At 30.5% G+C, this 24,844-nt stretch overlaps 3 protein-coding genes across 4 annotated transcripts; 2 read left to right on the forward strand and 1 right to left on the reverse strand.

Annotated features, from left to right (window-relative positions):
• Positions 1 to 614: 614 nt before the first annotated feature.
• On the forward strand, positions 615 to 4,419 carry LOC140875870 (uncharacterized). Of its 2 annotated transcripts, none has more exons than XR_012148608.1 (7): positions 615 to 815; positions 928 to 1,079; positions 1,187 to 1,296; positions 1,379 to 1,464; positions 2,485 to 2,589; positions 2,679 to 2,927; positions 4,031 to 4,419. XR_012148608.1 is itself a non-coding variant. In XM_073279692.1 (7 exons), exons 1-6 carry the CDS (start codon positions 706 to 708, stop codon positions 2,872 to 2,874), a joined length of 759 nt encoding a protein of 252 aa, XP_073135793.1. In that variant the 5' UTR covers positions 615 to 705; the 3' UTR covers positions 2,875 to 2,918; positions 4,031 to 4,419. The 2 variants fall into 2 exon arrangements, 1 of the variants encoding a protein (XP_073135793.1); XM_073279692.1 differs by having other exon boundaries at positions 2,679 to 2,918.
• A 7,861-nt stretch (positions 4,420 to 12,280) lies between these two features.
• LOC140866021 (auxin-induced protein 6B-like) lies at positions 12,281 to 12,703 on the forward strand. The gene has a single exon (XM_073270881.1). It carries the CDS (start codon positions 12,281 to 12,283, stop codon positions 12,701 to 12,703), a length of 423 nt encoding a protein of 140 aa, XP_073126982.1.
• Positions 12,704 to 24,019: 11,316 nt separating this feature from the next.
• Positions 24,020 to 24,581, reverse strand: LOC140875450 (protein SMALL AUXIN UP-REGULATED RNA 51-like). Its single transcript, XM_073279135.1, has one exon. It carries the CDS (start codon positions 24,477 to 24,479, stop codon positions 24,153 to 24,155), a length of 327 nt encoding a protein of 108 aa, XP_073135236.1. The 5' UTR covers positions 24,480 to 24,581; the 3' UTR covers positions 24,020 to 24,152.
• Between the last annotated feature and the right edge of the window lie 263 nt (positions 24,582 to 24,844).

Raw genomic sequence — 24,844 nt, forward strand, 5'->3', positions numbered from 1 at the left:
TATTATAAATATGGGTAGGATGACCCGTCTCACAAATAAGACCGTCTCACAGATGAGACCGTCTCACAAGAGTGTTACTCTTTATCATAAAGCTTTACCATATTTAATATTAAAAACAAAAAGATTGGATACGAATGTATCAATTTGAATTTTGGATTCCTCTAAACATTAGAGAAAAAAAAAATCCGTCCCTCTCGAAATGAATTATTTGATATTTTTTTCCGCATAAAGTATTCTTAACTTTTATTTTCTAAAAATAATTGACATACATTGGGCATCTATTGGAGTCACATAGCCACATCAGTATTATGTATGTTCGGAGATCGGCTAATACAGTCGTTCACTCGATCGCTTTTTTTGTTATTTTTTCCTTATACCAATTTGTTTGGGAACCTGAAAATTTTTCATTTTGGTTGAATAATTTTGTATGAACGGCTTCTCTTTTTTGTTCAATAAATTACAAGAATTTCACAATAAAAAAACTTTTATTTTCTAAAAATATTTGACATACATTGGGCCTCCAGAGATCAACCACTGGGCCCAGCCCATGAAACTCAATAGCTCCTCTATCGCAAAACAGTGGTAAAAAGGAAGAGGGTTTTTGTACCCAAAGTTTCCCATCTTCCGCACTCTAAAACCCTAACATCTCTAATTGAATACAGCTCAAATTGTAGAATTCTCAGAATATCTGCGATATTGGTAAACATGGAGGGATTGAAAGAATGTGAAGCTAATATGGTGGTGTATCTACACCCCTCCAAGGCCAAAAACCCCACCGACGCCATTCTCCGGGAGCTTAGCTCTATGCTCTTCACGTTAGTTTTAGTATTAATTTTTTGTCCTTTTGTTTTTTAAGCACAATGAGTCATGGGCTAATCATGGATGAGTAATTTGACTGAAAGATTGTTCTTTGCTCCGTCTGTGTAGGTATAGTGAGACTTTTGATGGAGTGGTGTTGGCATATGATCCAAATGTTCGTAGTGATTCGGCGAGGATACTACCCGGAGTTCATCCATATTTCGGGGTGAAATTAAAAGCTAGATTGTTGCTATTCAATCCCAAGCCTGATATGCTTTTAGGTATTTTTCTGGCGTTATTTCCTTGTAGAAAAACATCTTCTTTTTTTGTTTTTTGTTTTTGTAAGCGCTGCAGCAGAGTGAAAATAGCATGTTGGTTTTTTGGACAGAGGGGGAGGTGGTTAAAATAACTAGACATTCGATTCATGCTGTTGTTCTTGGTTTCTCTGCGGCTGTTATAGGAGTTGAAGACATCCGCGAAGAATTCAAGCATAAAAGTGTAAGTGTCTTGTCTTGGGGTATGATGTATTCACTACCACTGTTTAAGGAGCCAGAATCATATTGTCTTCATTCATTTTCAGAAACGTGGAGAGGAAGTATTTGTCAGCGTATCCTATAGGAAACACAAGATAAAAGTCGGAACTGTTCTGAGATTTCTGGTGAAGAGGTGATCTTTTGTATTCCAAGTCTTGTTACCAAAATTATTTTGTGGTTATTAGCTGAAAATTTGGGCAGAACTGTGATTAAAAGTGTAACATACCCCATGATTCCCGCGCATAGTCAACTTCTTGACATAATGGGTTGTAAAGTCGCACTCTATTTGTCTATGTTCAACAGTAACAAGGTCTGTCTGTAAGTATTGAAATGCAAGTTTGATAGTCCAATTCAAACTTGAATTTATGGGGCAAACAGTCATCAAAACCTTGCTCATACATTAGTTGAGTTGGAAATGAAACAAGAACATTTTGCACCCACTGTTGTGAGATTTATTCAGTGGTTGCTGTTTCTCCCCCCTCAGAAAGGGGCTCATGAATGTAATTTCTAACTCTGTTTCCTTGAGGTGTGTATTTACAGATTAAAATATAAACTGCTTACAATTTATGGCTTGATTTTAATGTTATGTTTTAATTCGGTTCAAATCATAGTTCAAGCTTACGTGGAGCAATCCAAGCTTGAAATCTAATTATATTGCATAAATGTTTAGGCTTTTTACTGTAAAGTAAAAGATGCTTTGAATTTGCTACATTCATTTCGGAGAATGAACAACAAATTGAAGAATGACACCATTGTAAATGCTATATTCTATACAATTCTGAACTCTTGAACTTTCTAAATCACTACGACGCGGAAGAGTTCAGACAACAGGACCAAGGAGAGAAGAAATAGAACCCAACTTGATATTCTGGTGAAGTTACAATGGAAGTTAATGGTTGCCTTCTCCTCATTACTTTGGTTGATGTAGTCTAACCGAGTGAAGTCTTGCAATTCCATCGCTTGGATTTCTATCGAATGTCTATTTGATAAAAACACCACTGGAGATGGAGCTAGTTGTGGAATGACAAATTTATTAGCTGCATCATCTCTGTGTTTATGCACATAAGGAAAACAAAATTCTGAAATGATGCATTTAGAAAGTGTTTGAAGCACTTATGTCTTATTGACTTCTCCTGTTTCATTTTTATTGTAGTTTTGATGAAGAGGTGCTTCATATATCAGGATCTTTGACTGCTGACAACACAGGATGTGCTCGATGGTTGGATAAAAATTTGGATAACTGGTCTCAAGCTGACAGGTTTAATGTGAAAGCTGTCTGTATAGGAAGTTTATTTAGAACATGGATTTATGTGATTGAGTTTTCACTGATATGTGTTCATTTCACAGCACCTCCAAGAAAAGAAAAGTTAATGAAGGAAACAAAAATCCAGAGGGAGATAGATTGATGGTCAATAAGAAAATTGTTGGAGAAGATGAAAAACCGGAGGAAGGTGTGACGTCGATGGTCAAGAAGGAAACATCCTCATCGAAAAATGACCAGCAGATTAAAAGGTCTAAGAAAAGGAGAAAAGATAATTCTTGAAGGTTGATGTTGGAGCTTATGTTATTTTAAAGACAGAATACGCTGTAGGTTCTGTAAGTATTTTTTCTTCTGACACTAGTTGTTGCTGTCCATCTTCCATTCTCTAACATCATTGTTCTCATATGTGTCAACTGTCAATAAGTTCTCGGTCAGATCCCGTTTTGGTCAGACTTCATATTTTTCCGTATTTTTTCCTTTATATTTAGTTATCTGTGTTTTGTTGCTGCTATCTTGCATGTACATTTGATATTTTACACAGTTCATTATAAGTTTTAATCCCCTCCAGTTTGGTTCTCTTTGAAATTAATTTTTCTGCTTTGATTTTAATTGAGTAATGAGTTCAAAGTATAAATCTTTAAAATGCTATAATTATTAGAAAATCTTTGAATTTCTTCGATGAATTTTAGCTTGGCTGTTGACATTTTTTCTTAATGTGGTAGGTTAGGTTTGATGGTATTAAATGTCTAATTGATTTTAGCAGGAGTCTACTTCCTAGATGGATATGATTTTTCAAAGTTTGCACCAATGCTTTCTATGCCTTATTCTACTTGTTTGATTTTCACCTCTGAGCAAATCTTATACTCCCTCCGTCCCATATATAATGTCTTCTTTGGATTTTCACACAGATTAAGAAAAATTTATTGGGAAATCAAATTTTATATAAACTTCCTATTTTATCCCTATTTAATGTATTAAAAAATGATTGCACAATTTTCAAGGTGTAGTTAATAGGGATATGTTAGGAAATGAGTATAAAAAAATATTACTAATTATGGTATATGACTATATATTTGGGACAAATAAAAAAGAAAACATGGACATTATAATTGGGACGGAGGGAGTAATATTTTTTTCGACTCCTTTTGTTCTTCAAAATTCATTTGCTTGATATCTGATGTTAGATTTTCTTATTCGTTGGGAACTGTCAATTGGTTACTCTCTAACCCCTGGAACACCCAACGTGACTGACTTTTTTGTAACTGCTAATTCCTCGGAAGTTTTGTTATGTTCCCTTGGCATAAAAATCTTGCAATCATCTTTTCAAATTCCTTAATTCTTGCAGCCACATGAGTCTCCGATATCCTCTTGCATGATTTTTTGAATGATATTTATGTTTTGTCATGAATTGTGACACAATTCAAAACTTCATATTCAGGGTTGATAGATGATTGCCAGTCGTATTGATGGACCATGGCGATAATTCGAGGAAACAAGTTGCGTTCCATGTGGTCAGCAGTTTTTCCCTCCTGATGGTGTTGCAGCCAATCAGTAGCTGTGGTCTACTGAAATTTAGTTAGTCAAGATTTGTAATTGCATATGTAATTAGCTTTAGAGAATGCTGCCTCTATTCCTCTTCTCACGAACACATCATACCCTATGTGAGTATATCCATCCATCTTATGACAAGAAAAAAGAAAAGAAAAGAATTAACGTGATATCTATCTTTTTTTGTTTGTTTCAAAATCTCTATTCTACTGAGTTGATTAGGATATTCCGTGTCTGTAAAACTATTTCAAAATGTTAACGATAATATGACTTCTTTCCTCCAGAATACTCATTAGTATGTGGTAGAAGTGAAATGTTTCAAAAATTTCTTTGGGATTCTTTTAACTTTGAATTCAAACACCGCGAGTCGTTCTGTCCTTACATATTGTATGCGTGTAGCTCTGCTGAACCATTTTTTTTACATGCATAGAATTTTCTGCTCTACTAGTTAGCATAATTCTTGACAGGCTTGTGGTTTGGATTGGTTTTATGAAAGTAAATAAAATGTGTTTGCTGCCGGGAACCTTGGAACATGAGAGCGTCCATATCATTTCTCAATTTGACAGATGTCTAGTTATCCGTTAGATCGTAATTTAAGTTAGTTCGCAGGGAGCGTGAAGGTTTTGATGTTGGCTTAGCTAGAATACTCAGCACTTGATAGCGGCTTGCGAGTATGCATTATACGCATAGATCTGAATGGGGACTGTGAATCATGATCAAATCGGGTTTTGGTGTTGTTTTTATGAAATAGTCTATATTCTTTCAAGTGGCCCTCATAAGATCCAAATGAAAATGACATACACATTAAAAATGGTTTCTTTTGAGAAGGTTGTTAGATTAGCAAATTATAGCCTCTTTTAGTGTGTGTATATGTTGCTTTGTATGTGAGAGAGGGAGAGGAAAATGGAATATTTTAGGTTTGTAAATAATGGCTCTGAGTTGCATCTTCCTACCATGTGAGGGCTGGGATTATATAATGGGAAGAATACATAAGAGGTTAGTGTGAATATTTCCCGTATAATCCGGACTCCTAATATGCGTCCTTCATCTCTGAACAATCAATGTGAAGTTGTTAGGATTCTTTTTGTTATGATCCAAGTATTTGAATAATGGCAAGCTAGTAGTTTGCTTAGAATATTTGTTTGGTTTACCTGATATACAAATTTTAATATGCGAATTACTTCTGACATCCTTCATTTCTTGAGAATGCATTTTGAAAGGATCTTTGGAGATTCAATATTGGCTTCTCCTGAATAAGAGTCTCTTCACTCTTGTACATGTAAATGGAGAAGTTATTAGGATTTCTTGGGAATGAGCTATTGAATTTTAAATGGTGCAGCTTAAATGAGAAAATGACTTTCAATAATTCTAAAGATAAGCTGATGTAGCCTGCCAAATGCCATTACCTTTGATGGATGCACCCATGTGCAAGCCTCGAGTAGTAATGGAGGAACAGAGTTTTGAATTTTTTGTAAATGGAATGAATTATATGGTATGATAAATCATTTGAATTTCGAAATTTTATTTGTCAGAAACAATTGACTCCACTCTCTTCCCATTGATCAAGCCCCATCCTTCGTAAACTGTTAAAATGCCTAGTTGGGTTGGGATTATGTTTGGTTTCCAACGTGTTTAATACTCATATTCTATACTTACATTTGGGTTATGCATTACTACACATGACCAATCACTCGTTGTTTTATGAAAATGGTCGTTTGGATCGTTTTTCAAACACTATATTTTGACTGTGTTTTTAACACGATCAATTATTGCGCCTAACATACTAAAAGGTCGAAATTTATTAAATTTAATGTCTCAAGGATTTTTTTTAACATCTCACTCGTGCAATGTGATTAGCCCCTCAAAATTCAATTAAAGTTAATTATGAAACGTATATATAAAATGGAGGCAATAATGTAATTTGGCTAGTGAAGAAGTGGAATGTGGGTAACCGATGGTGTGAGTAAAAAGCTCCAAAACTTGGAAGCTTTCGGTTAGGGAGCGTGCGAAACTTGAGTCATTCACGTTATTAAATATGATAAAGATGCTCACAAACTTTATGTTTTGGTACTACATAACATAAATATAATATATACAGCCTAGAAATTATAGAAATGATTTTAGGTACCTTACGTACTTCCATTTCCCTTTTTCAAATGTTGGCATGTGAAATACATTGTAATTAACTTTCAGCAAATTATAGTGATATAATTTTCATTTTATAACTTCTTATATATATGTGTATGTATGTATAGCAGAGAAAATTGTGATTTTAGTCTCGGTAAGTTGATTTCTTTGGATTTTAATTATGTAACTTGTTTCTAACTTAGATTTTTTTGGGGTCCTTTTTTCGATAGCAAATCACTAAATACAACAAAGTTTATTTATTTGACATCGATTCTCTTCTACGTGGTTCATGTGACAAGAATAAAATTTATATTACATATATAATAATCTACTCAAGTAAAATAAAGGGAACCAACAAGTATTGGTTATCTCGTTTTGAAATATTGAGGGTCTTTTTACTTTATTTTCCTCTTTTGTTTTTGTTTAAGTGAATTTCAATGGGCGTGACATTGACTTTATTCACGCCATATAAGTCACATAGAAGAGAATCGGTTCCTAATAATCAATTATATTCGATTAGTTTTATTGGCCCTTCGACGAAAACATCAAAACAAACAAATCCATAGTTAATTATTTACTGTACTAAATTCGAAAACAAACCAATTTACAAGACTAAAATGATAGTTTTTTCATACAAACCACATTATAAATATAAAAATAAAGAATGGGTCTTAAAAACTTCTTGTATGCGGGCGAATGATTTCAGTCACGAAAAAGACGAGCTAAAGTACATAACTATTAATTTGTAGCACTTTTCAACGCAAAGCAACACTCGAAGGATTCAGGTTCATTTAATCTGAATATAGCTTCTTATCCATTTAACACCTCATAATTAAGGCATCTGATCGCATGCATGAATAATACAAAATTTTAGAGTTGATTGTTTTATGACTTTTATCTAACATTTATTATCAAGACGTACACGATATTCCGTAATATTCCAAGTATAGTTCTTAAAATATTTTTATAGATTCAATCACTTTTAAAAATTCAATCAATCGTGCAATGTTTCACCAACAACTAAATTTCTACGGATAAATCAAGCACATGCATATGCATTCATGTCAAAAAGGGTCGATGATTAATGTCAAGATTTTGTATCCCCATGCACGTTCGTGGTGTCTACATCATGAATATTTATCTTACCTTAAATCTAATTAATTACGAGCAAATACTATGGAATTAACATCCTTAAAATTTAGGATTACGCGAGACATGCATGCGACGTGGCGTCTTCTTAATGCTGCTTAGCATAAATCCAAAACTAGTCGCATGCATTAATATTAAAAAAAAAAAAATTGCTAGGTCTCGGAGAATGTTAAATGAACCTGTCTGTTTTATCGGACATTCAATTTCTATTCATATATAATATTATGCAAAAATGGCAATGGATAATATATCAAGAAATCTTGATTCCCAAACATGACCAACATACTTCCATGATTTACGAGAGGTCAATATCAAATATTGTGATGAGAGTGACTATTTCCCATAATTTAATGATAAAATATCAATTTTAGTTCTGTATTTACTTATTAGTTCATTTAATCACATGATAGCAGAGAAATAGCTAAATTGATCGTCAAAACATAATTATAAAACTATATATATATATATATATATATATATATTGATTCAACGAAAGATGCAAAACTAAAAATATCACGTCTAGAATAATATTTAAAATAATTAATCTTTAATTCGTTATTTGAAGGACGTGGATGTTATTACATCCTTCACAGGGATCCTCATGTTGCCCCACTGTCTTTCTCGTCCCATCCCCCATTGATTAAAACCATTGTAATCTTTGGCTTAAATATGAATGTGCACGAGTGTGTAAACTTTATTTTCTTCGGAGTAATCTTTAGTTGTTATTCATGATCTTATAAGTTTAGTGCAAAAATACAAAACAAAAGTGTTATATATTTACATATATATAAGTTATATACATTAAATTTCACATTTTTATTTAATAATTTTAAAAAAATTATAGGAATTAATTGCATCATGATATTGTGCGTAGATTGGTGTAAAGTTGAAATGGGGCTAAGCATAGAGTATAGAGGGTCCCGTGGGGCTGTGATAATGCTTTCTACAACTAAGCACACAAAGAACCTGGACATTTTACATGCTTACCATTATCGCTAAAGGTTTTAGCCAACTGTAACAAAGTGGGCCCATCAAATATATATAATATACGATATAATTGTTTTTGTGGTAAACTTTATGCTAGATTGTACGTCTGTCCAACATGGCATGTTGGAGATAATTTCTACGATGGACCAAAGTTGAGTTACGAGACGTTGATGATTCGTAGCTTATTTAATTTTTTTTAAAAAAAATTGGGTTCGAGATTTAATTATATATTTCTCCAACTAAAAAAGAAATTGATTTCCTAATATTAATAATATAAAATATTTTATTATTTCGATTCTTAATTTTAGACATTATATCAATGTATATTATGTAGAGGGAACAAACACAAAAGAACATAGCAAACACTCAAACCGTGGGGAAGGATAGCTTCACAATGTCGTCGTGAACATTAATTGATAATTATTGTTTTACAATGACCATACTGTTAAAAATTGAAATTTGGATCTAACTCACCTCAAAAACTAGCTCAAGAGGTGATGATTATCCTTGTCTATATAAGGAACTCCCAGGTTATTTACCCAACAGATGTGGGACACAAATTAACACACCAACACACCCCTCTCACGTTCAGGAATGAAACTACTGGAGGTGAGTTAGGTCCAAGTCTCATTTCTATCATGGTATCAGAGCCTGGGTTCCACCGTTATGTGTTGGACGGCCCATAATTGGTCTCACCAATCCCATAGTTGGCCACCCATTAATATCTCAACGCTCCACTCGTTTCATTTTTGGGCGTGAGAGGGGTGTGTTGGTGTCTTAGTTTGTGTCCCACATCGGTTGACTGAATAACCTGAGAGCCCTATATATAGACAAGAGCAAACCTCTTCTCTTAAGCTAGTTTTTGAAGTAAATTATGTCCAAGTCTTATTTCTATAATACATACTAACTTGCAAATCACACCGAATAAATCTTGTATTACTACTCTCGCACGCAATTCGTAATTAAGCTCTAAAGTTTAAAAATCATTGATTGATAGTATTACAAAGAAAGATCCAATATATATAAATGAGATTCATATATAGATTTTTTTTTGTTTTTCTTACGATCATGAATAATCATGATATTAATTTATCAGCGGTTTTCTAGAACTTAGATTTGAATTTAGACTTGGTCAATCTCAGGTGGATTTCCAGGTGATGATAAATAAATGCGACCACAACATTTTATCTCGATCACACCATGATATTACATTTTATTATGTATCATACGCAAGTGCTTAAAATCAAAATAATAGTTGATTCTAAATCCAGTAATATTGTGTCAGAAAATTTTTTTATAAAAAAAAACATGAACACAACACTGTAATTTATATATTGCTATGACTGAATTGAAGTATTTGAAAATTACCTTGTTAGTATAGTTTCTTTCATTTTTCAAAAAAATCTTAACAAACATACAATAAGGCTCCGTTTGGTAGCATTATTATTAATCAATGTATAGTTTATCTTATCTAATTCTACGTTTTTTTCGCCATATTATTTATCCTTCTATTAATTATTTATTTTACATCAATCAAATAATTAATTATTTATCTTACATCAATCAAATCATCTAATTTAAATTACTATATTACCCCTTATAAATAATATTATTCATATTTTATTTATTATTAAAATGATAAAATGGTAATTTTGTATTTTTATATAAATTTCAACCAATCAAATCAAATAAACTATAATCTATCAATCAAATCAATTACTATATTCACTATCATTTTTTATTTATTTTTTATTACATTAGATTACTTATCTATATATTATTTATCTTATCATCCACACCAAACTGAGCCTAAAAAGATTGAAAAGTATATATAAAATCGAGCTACCAGGGGCCGAGGCACCTGATTCTAACTTATATAATTTTTTTCAAAGACTTTTTTTTTTAGTATTTTTATTTTCAAAGACTTGAACACGATATTTGAAATAATTTCAACACCTCTTTTACTAAATTATTTCTGTCAAACAAGAATTGCAAGTCATTAAACTAAAGAGAACGAACTCATCGTCCTTTATAATAATTATCCATGTTTTCAAAATAAATGTTGTAGGGATTATGTTTGGGACATATATTTCGTTTTGTTGGGATGCAAATTATCTCAAAACAAAAATCAGCAATGTTCACAATATGTTATGATCCTCAACTCATAACAAGTGGGACAATAAAGTGCCCTTTTGTGCTTAGGGGGATGCATTTTTCATTCTCATTTCAAATTCCGTGTGGCCCTAGAAAACATGTCCAATTTAAGGAATTTAATTTTTACTCAGAATGAGGTAGTCTTTATTTTTTTTTAGTCGGGGATAGAAATTGTTACAATTGATTCTCGATCTTAAAACATGTATCAAATTTAAGATCTTGATATCAGATGAACTATAAGTTATCGACAATACAACTTTTATTCATTTTCATCACAAATACCACCTTAATTAAACATGTAAGCATGTGCGGAACTTGTATGTGAGCAAACTCAGATATCTACCTGGCAAAAAATTTTTAGAATGATATGATTTTTCCGAATATATATGTTTTTTATTTCATAGAAAATTTTTTATTTTGACAAAAAAATAAAAATATATTGTTTAAATTTTTACCCATTCTCCGAGTCCTGAAATCTTGGTTATGCCACTCAATGTAATCACTTAAAACAAAAGAGGTTTAATATATATATTGTTCATTGTACTAACTAAATTGAAGCCAACATGTCAAGCCATAATTAATATTGTTTATTTTATCCAATCAATGATTAGTTTTCTTCAAGTGCCAAATTATGGTTTAAAGGGAGGTTGGAAGCTAGCGAAGGGATGTATGTATATAAAAAGGGCTAATGGCAAATATTGCACATGGTCCGTGGCCAGACATGGAGAAAAATAATGTTAGAAGCATTTGAAAATTGAAAATTATATATTTTTATTTATTTTATTTTGGGCGAATATAATAGAGAAAGCATCTTATAATTTTTTTCCAATAGGGCCAAGCCAGCTACCTATAATAATTATTTTGGATTGTTCAAGTTGTTTCTTCCATTTTTTTAATGACGAAGGAACTCGCGTTCACTATTATTCGAATAAATCACATAGATCTATAATAATCTGTAAATCATGCAAAACAGGGTTTTGTCTATACTACCCCATTCGGGTAGTGCCCGAATGGAGATCCAACGGTTCATGTTTTTTTGGACTTGATATGATCTCATTTAAAATGAAATTAAATCAAATCCAAAAAAATATGGGTCATTGGATGCAGCACATGGCCAGTGCCCAAGTTATATGTATGAAATGGAGCAAGATATTAATTTCTTGAAATCAAGAATTCGTGTAAGTGTAATCACCAAAATTCTTTTTATGCACCGTTTAAAGTAATTATATATTTATTACAAAAGACTATAGTTTTCCCTACTTTAAATCTTTCAATATAATTTCTTGCTATATCGGCTGAATTACAAATATATATATATATATACATATATTTCATGTGGGTTTTATTATTTCTTGTAATCCAATATTAATATATGAAGTGTAGGTCAACGGGTTTATCGTAATTTTTAGCCGAGGGATATGGGTTATTAATTTGTTTTTCGTTTTAAATCATAGACATTCTTAAACAATTATTATACTTTAAATTAAAAATTTTGAAATAATTAACGTACCCGAGATTTGTACTACTCTCGGCCCACTTTCGTAATTTAAGGCAAAGAGCAAGGGCATACATTTACTCCCAACATTATATAAACCCAACACTCCCCATTCATTCATTCCCCACTTTTTCATCTATATATTTGCCATCACACAAAAAGACTCCCTCAACAAGCACAAAAGGAACATTACATTACATGACATTTTCTCCCAAAATTCCTCAAAAAATGTCGGCTTGCAGCAAAATTCGTTACATTGTGCGGCTCCGCCAAATGCTTCTCAGGTGGCGGAAGAAGGCGGCGATGACGGCCAAACGAGCCCCTTCGGACGTGCCAGCGGGCCATGTGGCCGTGACCGTGGGCTCGAATTATAAACGGTTCGTGGTACGAACCACATACTTGAACCATCCCGTGTTTAAGAAACTATTGGTCGAGGCAGAGGAAGAGTACGGGTTCACTAACACGGGCCCGTTGGCCATTCCATGCGACGAGTCACGTTTCGAGGAAATTCTTCAGTATCTAGCCCGAATGGAGTCGAGTACTAGCAAATCAGCCCGTTTCACAACCTTTGAAGAGGTCCAAGGGAACTGCCATTTGGGCTTCCGAAGTAATCTTGAGTTTTGGGCCGATTCACGCCCTCTTCTCCATTAAAGTTTCTTGAAAAGATTCAAGTATTCCACTCTTTAGAACTCGGGTCGACCCGTTTGAGTTAGCTCAAGTTTCCAGAGGTGGGAGATTCAATAGGGAATATATATATTTTCTTTTTCCCAATTTTTTCACATTATTTTGTAATTCTTATACATTGTCGTATGAATTGGGGTGGTGGGTCATTAAAGAGCTGAGTGATGGCAAGTAGGTGGGCGAGTTACCACCGAGTCGTCCCGGGTTCGAGCTAGATCAAGTCAACAACTAACGTCCATTGTGGCCGAAGGAAGAATAAAGAAGTGATGATTGAGTATTTTTCATTAATTTCTTGTATATCAAATTGTGATTCTTAATTTCTTATCGATTAATTTAGTGGAAAATCTGTAAAAGGGATTCGAGAAATGTATACCATGTTCATGGATATTTTGCTAACATAAAGTTTCAGTTGATTTTAAATATATTATGAAATTTAATCCAATAGTTCACATTAATTATTGATAAGGTGTAACGTGCTAGGGCTATGGGTATAAATGGCAACAGCCCACGTGAAGGAATTGGCAGCAGCCTATTAAAAATGTTGATGCCTTTTCAGTTTTTGGGGTTCCATTTTTATTTTTTTATTTTTTTTGAAGGTGGTTTCATTTTTATTTAGTATTCATTTATTTGTTTCACGTCACGTTTCATTAATTAATTCACCAAACGCCATGTTATTAGTTATGCCGGTTGCATTTGGATTGTAGTATTTGATATTCTGAATTTCAAATCCATAGATTATAAATTAATTTGTTTGTTTGGATGAATTGCAGTATTTCATTTTTATTTAGTATTCATCTCTTGCTAATTCATGTAAATACAATGATAATTATAATGAATTTAAAATACAGATAAAATATATGTAATTTCAAATTCATCTTTTAAATATCTTCTCATATCAAATTTTTCATTCTAAATCAAATCATCTAAGAACCTAGGTATGACAATGGGACTTGGAGGGAATATATACCCCGCGCTTGAATCCAAGACCCATTCGTATTTTTGCTTCAATCCTCGTTTTTTCTTATCGAAAATTTCTCATATTCATACTCGTAGGGACTAGATTCTCATCCTCACTTCCATACCGAAATCTCACTCGAGGATTCCTCATCCTTGGGATAATGTGTATTCATTCCGGACCCAAAAGTACATATATTGTAAATATATAATTAGCGTATATATAAAATTAATGTATATATCTAATTCGAGGTGGGTATCGCAATCTCTTCCCTGTCCCATAACCATGACGGGAAATTTGAGTTTTTCTCCAACTCAAACTTGAATTCATACCCCATAAATGTCCCTGGATTCGTCCTCTTTGAAGCGACACTCGTGAGCAAAATTGTTATCTTTAGTGCAACCTAACTTTTTACTTATTATTATTTTGTTAAAATCATATCTCAAAATTTTCAAAAATTTATGCCAATATTGTTTTCAATATACAATTCTTCTTACGATCATGGTCATACTCCATTTATAATATAAAAAATTTATTAGTATAATCGAGTGTATATCTTGTTGAAATGACAAATATATCATTTATATATGTATATATTACGTTTAAATATTTATATTTTATAACGTTTAAGTACTAGACACAAGCTTTATTGGGGGAAAAAGTATAATTATAGATCAAAATTCTTAATCTCTAGTATTTAATTTTTTTGTTAGATTAGATCTTCGAACTTCAATCATATGTCTGATTCTATGTTCTGAATTTGTTGTTTGGTAAATGTAAACTAGCTAGGTAGTCAACAAAGAAATATTACGCGGTTAAACGACTAAGGTACATTTAGAATATTATTTATTATCCAATGAGAAAATATGAGTGTCATGCGTATTTTAAGATCTATTCGAAACACATTTTTGTACGATATATAGATCTATTCGAAACACATTTTTGTACGATATATATAGAGTTTTAGTGTTGAAAAAAAATAAATAGAAAAACATTAGATAAAAGTAGTGTTTTAAAAAGCGCTAAGCGGTAGGCGGGTGGCGATCAGCCGCCTAGGCGGGGTCTAGATTTTTTTTTTAACCTAAAAAATTAAAATCTTGGAATATTTATGAGTTTTACTATGAAAAATAATTTTTACGTCTTATGTTTTTTCAGTTTTTTGCATAAAATTCTTTTAAAATTTTAATAATATAGTAAAATATATATACTAATATAGTCAATACTCAATAGTTGAGGAGGCAATAAGAAGGTTGAAGATTGAAGACAAGTTCACGACGACTTTTTTATGTTTTTTTCACTTTTTTTTTTTGTTTCTTCTCTCTCTTAATTATGGGTTTGTGGTCCTTTTTCTTCTTTTTAAGTTTGCTTTATTATTTAAAAAAAATTAAAAGTATTATTATTATTATTATTATTAATGGGTAAACTGCCTAGGCAGCAGTTGTCTAGGCGGTGCCCAGGCCGCTTAGGCGGCTGAGGCACCGCCTAGGTGGCCAGTTAATCGGGTGACGCCTAGAGGCGTCGCCCAGCCACTAATCAAGGCGGCAGGCCGCCGCCCACCGCCTACAATGGCGGAGCCAGGATTTTAGCTCCGCCCGAGCTAAAATTTTTCGGCAAAAAATTCAAAAATCATGAAAGCCGAAAACATCGATTTTTGAAAAAAAAAAATTAAATTTTTTATTAAAAAAACCAAAAAAACAATCGTCTCAAAAAATAATTACGAAAAGATTAAATATTTTTAGTGTATATACAAATTTCATCATTATTTGGTCGATATACCTTATAAAAATGAGAGCATTATAATTTCATAGAGCTTTAGAAGATAGAGAGTGAAAAATATCATACTAGGACAAAGACATACATACAGAACAACACATTTTTTGTTTTGTTTTTTTTTTTGAACTAGTTTTGAAAACTAAAAGATGGACTACTTCCTTTTTTTAATTGGGCTACCCGAGCTAGTATAACATTAACCCCAAAACTAACATTAATTTTTTTTTTTTTCACAATTTTTGGACTATATAAAACATTTTAAAAATAATTGGGCCACCCGGGCCATTTCACCGATCGAGCGAGGCCATTTTTGTTCAGACCCGAGAGCAGAATATTTTGGCTCGCTCGATCGGGCAAGTTTTACCGATCGAGCGAGGGGCTCATTTTAAAAAAAATAAAAAAAAAATAATTTTTTTTAGCTCTTGGTTTGAATATTCTTTTAGGCTATAATTAATTGCTTATTAATCGTTTATTGTCCTAAGATGAGATTAGCAACCCGAGGTCCCCACAATAGGTGGTCCATTACCTCCCTCCGCCCTTGACCGCCTAGGCGGGCTTAGGCGGGCTTAGGCGGGGATTTTTAAAACACTTAATAAAAGTACAAATAACAAATTGAATTTGAAAATTGAAATTAGTAAAAAATTGACAATATATATTTTTAATGATAACGAAACCCACAACTTCTAATTATATTCAACTCATACGATAAATTAAATCTTTGAACTAATACAATAGTGTATAAATCACATTAGTCCAAATAACGTACTTGTCCAAATAAGTATTAATAAAAAAGATTGAACCAATAATCTTTCGTCAAATATTCACTTATTCCACCGTCTCAGAGCATCAAAGTGGCTAACTTTATAATTCTGTGCTTCATGATGATGGTAACTGAACTGACGTAAAACATTATTATGTCGCCATCTTAAATTAATTACTATATTTCTTTGTTCTCAAGATCAGGTGGACGACTCCGTATAATTAGGAAGGCCCATTGGAGACTGCAGGCTTGGCTTAATATATTAATTTGAAGGATGAAATTTATAATGTATATTAATTATCTTAAATTTTTTTAACATATTTTTTTTACGTGGAAATGGTGATCATTACCATTAATCAATTTCTCTACACAATAATTAGTTTTTTCCCTTTAAAAAAATCATTGGAGCTATAGACTCATTGCAAATATAGTAGCGTCCACTAGCATTGCAAGGGAAATTAAATTATAAGTTGACTTACTTTTGTAAATAAATAAACCAATTCATTAATGCCTGATCAATCAAATAATTCAGTAATCATGATTAGTTACATAATTAAAAGCATCTTCATTTAATAAGCTAAATTTAAATAAATAAAATCACGTACATTCATATTGTGTGTGTATAAGCTAAATTACTGCTGACATTTGTCATAGATCTTTCCCACTGGGTTTAGTGTGGTGAGTATGAAAAATAATTAAAAGGGTTAATTGTTGCCCTAAAAAAAAGGGGTTAATTGTTAAGAATGGTCAAAATATGACATGATTTGATCTGAACACATGGTGGTCAGGAAACATGTACTTAATTTTTTTGTTTAATGTCTTCAATTGACTGAAATATTAATGAAGTTGTAAATTAATAAATTAAATGTCTTTTCATGTTATTCGAGTTAGATGTCAATTTAATATAATTAAATTCTTATTTGATTTACTAAATTACTAGTTATTAATGTTCTTTAGAGATGTTTAATGCATCATTTATCAAAGGATAAACATGTTTTTTTTTATTTTTTATTTTAATCCTACTTATAACAACTTAAATTTCAGTATATAGATTTATATATAACCCATTAATAAAAATAATAAAAAGTTGTAGTATATAAAGCTTAATTTCATAAAATCAACATTTCACATTAATTTTAAAATAGTTTCTCATTGGCACGGGCTTTTAGACAAAGAATTGAAGAACTAATTGACATATTGAGCCCAACCCAAATCCCACTTTGATCGAGAATTTAGTTTAAAGCCCAAATGTCCACTGTTTCCAAATGTTGCCCGATTTGAAAAGAACAAGGGTCGTTTAGAAGGTAGAACTAAACCAACTTTGTTGGATTGATGTCATCAAAGTTGTCAAATAATCGAACAAACAAGGAGGAGGTATTGGGTTGGGCCGTATGCATCTTAAACCCTATGGTCAAAAAGGTAATATGCTAATGGGCCAAATGAAGTCCAGTGTGAAAAAGGGCCTTAGTCAAGGAACGATCTAGTCGTAGGAGGTAAGGCCCTTCGGGCTTTCTCCTTGAATTCGTTGGGAGTCGGTTAAAAAGGCAGGTAATAAATTCACAAAGAACTACCGAGTGATCAGAAGAAAATTCAAGGGAATCCAAGCAAGATCGAGAGACTGAAGAGTAGCGTAGGGGCCCAAGAGCAGATAGAAGGGGATTGCTTAAGCTTTCTAAAAGTCTTTCATCTGTAAACTTTCTTTTCTTCTGCAATCTAAAAAAGTTGTGATTGAATCTTGGATTTGGATTAATAAGATTGGCTATCCCGTGGACGTAGACATAGTTGCCGAACCACGTATATCTTGTCCCCTTTAGTTTATGCGCTTATATTATGTCAATTTAGATTGCTTAGGGAGTGTTTGGTACAGCTGCTACAAAGTGTTTCTTAGCTTCTAGCTGCATGTAAGTTCTTTTGAGTGTTTGTGAATGCTAAATTTCTTCTACAATTTTTACCCAAAACCAAGAAGCAAAATTTGATGATTTTTTTGACTTTTGTTTTTTTTATTTAAAATATAAAATTACAAGTTGACATTTATATAACCTTAATAAACTAATCATATTACGTATGCTTTTATGTATTTTTTTTTAAAAATATTTTTTAAAAATTTTACATTGTTATTACAATCATTTATTTTTTAAAAATATATATTGCATTTTCATAAATTTTTTTGTACATATCTTGTATATTTATACAAATTTTTTTGTTTCTCGTCTTTCGTTTTTTGTATTTGTATTAATCTTATATTTTTTCAAGTATTCATGTTATAAAAAATAAAATATTTTTGATACAAAATTCATAATGTAATAATAATATATAAACTCATTTTTTTTATAGTGTGAGTATAAAAAATTAAATAATTAAATAAGAATATGATTGTCATTTAATTAAAAAATTAAGTTTGAAAGTAATTATTCTCCAAACACTAACCTTTAACTTGTATTAGCTTTCAACTTTTATTTTCAAATACTCCCTACTTTAGCTTCTCACCAACTTCAAAATAATCTCTACAAAAATTACTTTTAAATAAGTAAAAGCTCTCCAAAACACTCACTTAATTCGATTGAAATTGGAAGTGATTGTGTTGATAATTCTTTGCTTAATTGTGTATGAATATTCTTAAAGACTGTGTTAAATCTTAATCTCATAACAAACTTCCAAGTTTTTTAGAGCCCATTCATATATGTGCACCCAAAATAATATATTATTTTTAATACTTCGCGAAAATAGAATTATTTTTGGATAATAATATTAAATGTATGACCGATTATTTTACAACCGAATAATTACTAAACGACGTGAAGCAAGTGTAATATATCTAAGAAGAAAATTATAAAACTTTTATTTAATGAAATATTTAGTTGGAGATAAAAATAAGTTTAAATTTTTTTGAATACGTACGTTCAAATTAAATTTGTACCGCATGGTTTCGGTAATTTCTGAAATATATAACATCATAATTAGATTTAGATTTTTTCGAATCCTTTTAGACAAGAAACAATATCATATAGTTTTATAATAGACCAATAAATTGGGGAGGCACATGGGTTTCCCGACAAAAACTATTTGCATTTAACATTGATTGCAAGTACATACCTTCTTTATGTCGAACACGTTTTGTCCTCGTTTACTATATAGTTTTAGTAATTATATCTTCTCTATGTCCAACACGTTTTACCCTCGTTTTCTACACACATACAAATAGTAATAATAACACATAAGAATTTCGTTTGACAAACGTACTTGGGTATGTATTAAATAAATCTTCGCCCTTATGAATCACAAAAAGAAATTTTTATAGTAAGATCATTTAAAAAAATATTGGTGGAAGGAATCAAACTTCATATCATCAAAGAATCGTTCATATACCGACACCTTCTCTAGAGCACTTAATAATATTTCTCTATCTGATTCTTATGAATCCCTTTTATTATTATTATTATTATTATGTAAGACATTTATCAATTTTTTTTTGAAAAAATATATAAATAGAATATGCTAAAATTCAGAAAGATTAAATAAACGACCAAAAGTGAGGTGACTCACATGTTGTTCGACAGTCTCGGCCCGCACCAGAACGTATACTTATATATAGAAATATCATCAAATTGCCGACTGTATACTGTATGTTGAAATAGGGCTAGAGAAAAATACCAAAATTTCGTCATACCGCATATATCGTATCGAAAAAAAAACGTATATACCGAAAATTTCGGTTCGGTATGATACCGTACCGAAATTTTCGGTATCGGTATATGATTTAAAAAATTTCGGTATTTCGGTATACCGAAAAAATATTTAAAAAGTCGGTATACACGGTATCGATATGCATGTATCGGTATACCGACTTTTTAAATATTTTTTAAAATTATTTTTTTAAAAAAATGTCGGTATACACGATATCATATCGATACCGTACCGAATTTCAGTATATCAAAATTTTTCGGTAAGAACGGTATGGATTTATGTCATACCAAAAATTTCGGTATACCGAAATTTTTGGTACGATATCAGTATTGAGTACGGTATACGATATTCGTTGAATATCACGGTATACCTTACCGAATCACCCCTATGTTAAAATATCAGAAAACTTCTAGATAATGCTTTGTTTTTTTTAGTGTAAAATCTAAATGTAATATAATATTGTAACTGGAGTAGCTTATAGGACTATTTCCAAAAGGGAAAACAAATTGACATTTTATTAAAATTTCCCAATTCAATATGTGTTAAAATGTTGATATATATTTTCCCAATATAAATAAAAAAAATTGATATTGATTTTACAAATGAATGCGGGAAGAATCTTGTGTACCAACAGACATATAGTTTAGTTATTATGTCAGAATTCAATTCAGAAAGAAAATGTATTATTTAACTTTAAAAAAAAAATACAACGCGCATTATATATTATTATAATGACTTTGATAAAATTATGCCTCGGATGAAGATTTTATCTTAAATTTAAGATTTTAATTTCAGACGAACGTTAATCATATGCTAAAAGACAAGTAGTTCGTGCAATAAATGTTATAACATGACTTACACAATTTCAATTTTATCGAAAATTTATTACGAAATAGTAATAACAAAGAAACATGAAGACTTTTCTAAGCCTCCTCAGTGGAACCCTAAAATGTGATTACTGTTATTTTCCCCACTTCTAGGGTTTGCATGATAACAAACACTGGGGTCTAGGATATACCCCCTTGGTTTTTTCCATATAAAAGGAAAAAAAAATGGTTCGGACTTCGGAGTTCGTCACATTAATCTGGGTATATATATTTTTGATTATATGATTTAAGTAATTTCTGTTGTAAATTTAGATTATATATATATTTATTATTATTATTATTATGGGGTCTATTAGCACTGAGAACACAATAATAAAAATGAGTTTTAATTAAATGTTGTGGATATTTTGGTAGAACCTTGTCTATGGTACCTTTAAATGATGTCGAGTCAAGCCAAGATTGGATCGTATTCCCAGGAAACAAAATTGTGAGTTCAAGAGTGTAATCATAGATTTGTTGGATTTATGTTAATGTGTTGTCGTAAAATAGAAAAATTAAGTAATTAAAAAATTTAATATTTCATATGCAAATAAAATTTTCCCCCCAAAAGATTAAACATTTCTACCTAATTGCAGTCAAGTTAATTCCTCCCAGCTTCTCACAATACACTTTTTTTTTTTTTTTTTTTGGAATTAGAAATTGCCATTAATCTTTAATTCCATAATTGGATTTAACAAAATATTCGATTTCAATTAATTTACGAGACGCATGCAGTTTTAGCTAATATACACATTTTGACCATCAATATCTATTTCTATTTAGGGAAAATGGTTTTTTTTTTGTTCATAAACTTGTTCATTTTTTGGTTTTGGTCCATTAATATTTCAAAGGTTGGTTTTGGTATCGGCTATTTTGATCCAGGGAGAATTACAATTTTGGTCCTATAATTTGCACATTTTCCATTTTTGGTTCTGTTAAAAATAATTTTGTAATTTTAGTCCTGTAAGTTGCATTTTTTTTTTATTTTTGGTCTTATTAACATTAATTCGCATTTTTAGTCCTATAACTTTCATTAACTTTTTACTTTAAGTCCTATTAACATTGAATTTACAATTTTAGTCCTGTAACTTGCATTTTTTTTATTTTTAGTCCTTTTTGCATTGAATTTTCACTTTTCTGTCTTGTAACTTCTATATATTTTTTCTTAGTCATATTATCGATGAATTTATATTTTTAATTCCATAAATTTCATACATTTTTTATATTTATATTTATAATATATTATGATTTACATATTTTAAAGCTTTTAAAATTTAAATGAATTAAATAAAAAAAATTCAACTAAAATTATTCAAAATAATTTTACACTAAATATCATCTTATAAAATACATAATATAAATAAAAGTATTAATATAATGTGAATCATGTTTTTTTTGGGGCTAGTTTTGATATATAATATAAAATCAAAATTTTTTAATTTAAATTTTATATCCGACCAAAATTCGATTTTCTTTTTGTATTTTGTTTCTTGAGTTTGGATTTATGGTCTTTTTTTTTTTTAACCAAGGCTTAAGTACACGTAATCTATGCTTGTCACAAACAATTTTTGGTAGAAATATAAATAAAAAATGAAAAAAATTACAAATTACATGGTATAAAAATAAAAATTCGCCTTTAATATGACTAAAAAAAAATTAAGTTTTAACAAGATCATTGAATTCCCCTTTAATATGATTAACAATAAAATAAAATAACATGGTTCGATTTCATATTATATACATAAAAACTAAATCGAAAAAATGATTCATATTAAATTAATATTTTTATTTATATTTTGTATTTTATAAGATGATATTTATTGTAAAACATTTTTGAATAATTTTATTTCAATTTTTTTGATTCATTTAAATTTTAAAAGTTTTAAAATATGTAAATCATAATATATTATGAATAAATATATAAAAAAATATGAAATTTATTGAATTAAAAATATAAATTCTTCGATAATATAACTAAAAATAAAAATATATGGAAGTTACAAGATAAAAAAATGAAAATTATATCTAAACTGGACTAAAAATGAAAAAGAATGCAAGTTACAGGACTAAAATTGTAAATTCGATGTTAACAAGACTTAAAATAAAAATTCATGAAAGTTACACGACTAAAAATGCGAATTCAATATTAATAGGACCAAAAATAAAAAAAATTAATGCAAGTTACAGGACTAAAATTGCAAATTTACTTTTAACAGGACCAAAAATGGAAAACGTACAAATTAAAGGACCAAAAGTGTACTTTTCCCTTTTGATCCAACTGTTGACGTGACACCGAAAAATGCTGAAATGACATCGAAAAATGATAACGTGATATTGAAAAATATAATATTGATGATGTGTAAAGCTGTCACATCATTAATCGGACCAATATCACCGATAATTATAATTTAGTGTAACAAAACCAAGCTTTGAAAAATTGATGGATATCGAAACAAGAAAAATGGACAAATTAATGGATCAAAAATTTTTTTTTTCCTTTTATTTATTATGTAAGAGAGCCATACAAAAATTGTTGCTCTCCCACAAACTTAATTAATTGCAAAAAAATCCCAAAATTATTATTAAGGAACAACATCACATCACATAATAATCTTTGTCTCTTGGTAAATTATTGTGTGATTCTTCCTAAAATACCCTTATATATAACCACCTTCAATATTTTTATTTTTTTCTAAAGCATTTATTTCATCAAATTAAATAACATGCACACCTTATTGGTTTTGAAATTTTAAAATTTTAAAAATATATGATATTTTAGTCTATTATTATCAAAAAAAAAACATAAGAAAAAATTTGATAAAGAAAAATAATACCAATGCAATATATTTATGAAAAAAAAACATAAAATTATGTGTTACATGATCATGCTACATCCACAAATGAGATTATACAATGGGTTACTAAGTACATTTGAATTACAAAAATATTTTTAAATGTACTTTAGAAAGATTTTTTCAAAATAAAGTATAAGGACAATTTTGTAATTCAAATGTACTTTGTAACCCTCAGTATACATATAATAATTTTCAAAATGCATGAATCGAGTACAAGAATAATTAGTATACGTATTGACAGTTAGAAAATTTCTTATTTAATATCTGGAAACAAATAATATGTATCTATTTATAAGTTAATTCCACATATAAATTAGAGAAATTTATATTATCAATGTACAAGAAAGATATCATAAAACAACATTTTGGCAAATGATACAAACGGGGTGGCACTAATTCCAATCCTCAAACCAAGATGAAATCGAGAAAGATTGAAATACCAAATTAAAGAGAATATATATATGACCTAATTGCTAAAACATCGATCGATTATCTCTAAAAATCTTTAGAAACTATTTTGCTTAATTAATTAATTTCTATCATTAAGCATGGAAATTAGAGACTCAAAAGCTTCTTGTTGGCAAAGAATAGTGAGTCCCATGTGCTGCTCGAAGCCAAATTCTTCTTCTGCACTCTGCAGCAGCATTTGAAATTCAGGGCTGCTCAAGAATGAAATAGGAACAATGTGTCTGCTCCTGTTATCGCCTACATACACCGCGAAATGCCCTTTCGGCACGTCCATAGGCTGCCATTCTTCGTTTCCATACCCTTTCTTCTTCGATAATTTCGAGCATTTCTGTAAAATTTGCTTCACCACCGTCTTTTGCAACATTTTGTTTGAGCTTCTGATGGCCATTTGTTTTTTTTTTAATGGAATTTGATTTGCTTTTGAGTGAAAGAATATATATGGCAAGAAAGGGTATATATATAGATTCGATCGAGTGTGAATTATAGGATGTTTTTGATGTATGAAATTGAAGTGTGGGAAAGAATGAGAGTGGCAGTGTTATTTATAGTAGTGAGAAGAAGTCACGACAAATTTGAATTTTCAAACAAATATTAAAGGAATTTGCACCAAACAACACACACAGTAATCCAAATGGGGATCAGAATATTGATTTTTGGTACTGTGTTCGAGTATATCTAGACTTAGAAGCATCTTTTGGAGTTTGGTTTAATTTTACTAAATTTTGTTGTCTTTTACCAAGACAAATAGCTAGG

Source organism: Henckelia pumila, chromosome 1, assembly GCF_033568475.1.
Source record: "Henckelia pumila isolate YLH828 chromosome 1, ASM3356847v2, whole genome shotgun sequence".
Lineage (NCBI taxonomy): Eukaryota > Viridiplantae > Streptophyta > Magnoliopsida > Lamiales > Gesneriaceae > Henckelia > Henckelia pumila.

Bases quoted from the DNA above. Each gene is read 5' to 3' on its own strand.
- LOC140875450 (XM_073279135.1), bottom strand. From the start codon at position 24,479: ATGGCCATCAGAAGCTCAAACAAAATGTTGCAAAAGACGGTGGTGAAG.
- LOC140875870 (XM_073279692.1), top strand. From the start codon at position 706: ATGGAGGGATTGAAAGAATGTGAAGCTAATATGGTGGTGTATCTACAC. The intron at 816-927 runs GTTAGTTTTAGT...CCGTCTGTGTAG, and splicing joins CTTAGCTCTATGCTCTTCAC to GTATAGTGAGACTTTTGATG. The intron at 1,465-2,484 runs GTGATCTTTTGT...TTTTTATTGTAG, and splicing joins CTGAGATTTCTGGTGAAGAG to TTTTGATGAAGAGGTGCTTC.
- LOC140866021 (XM_073270881.1), top strand. From the start codon at position 12,281: ATGTCGGCTTGCAGCAAAATTCGTTACATTGTGCGGCTCCGCCAAATG.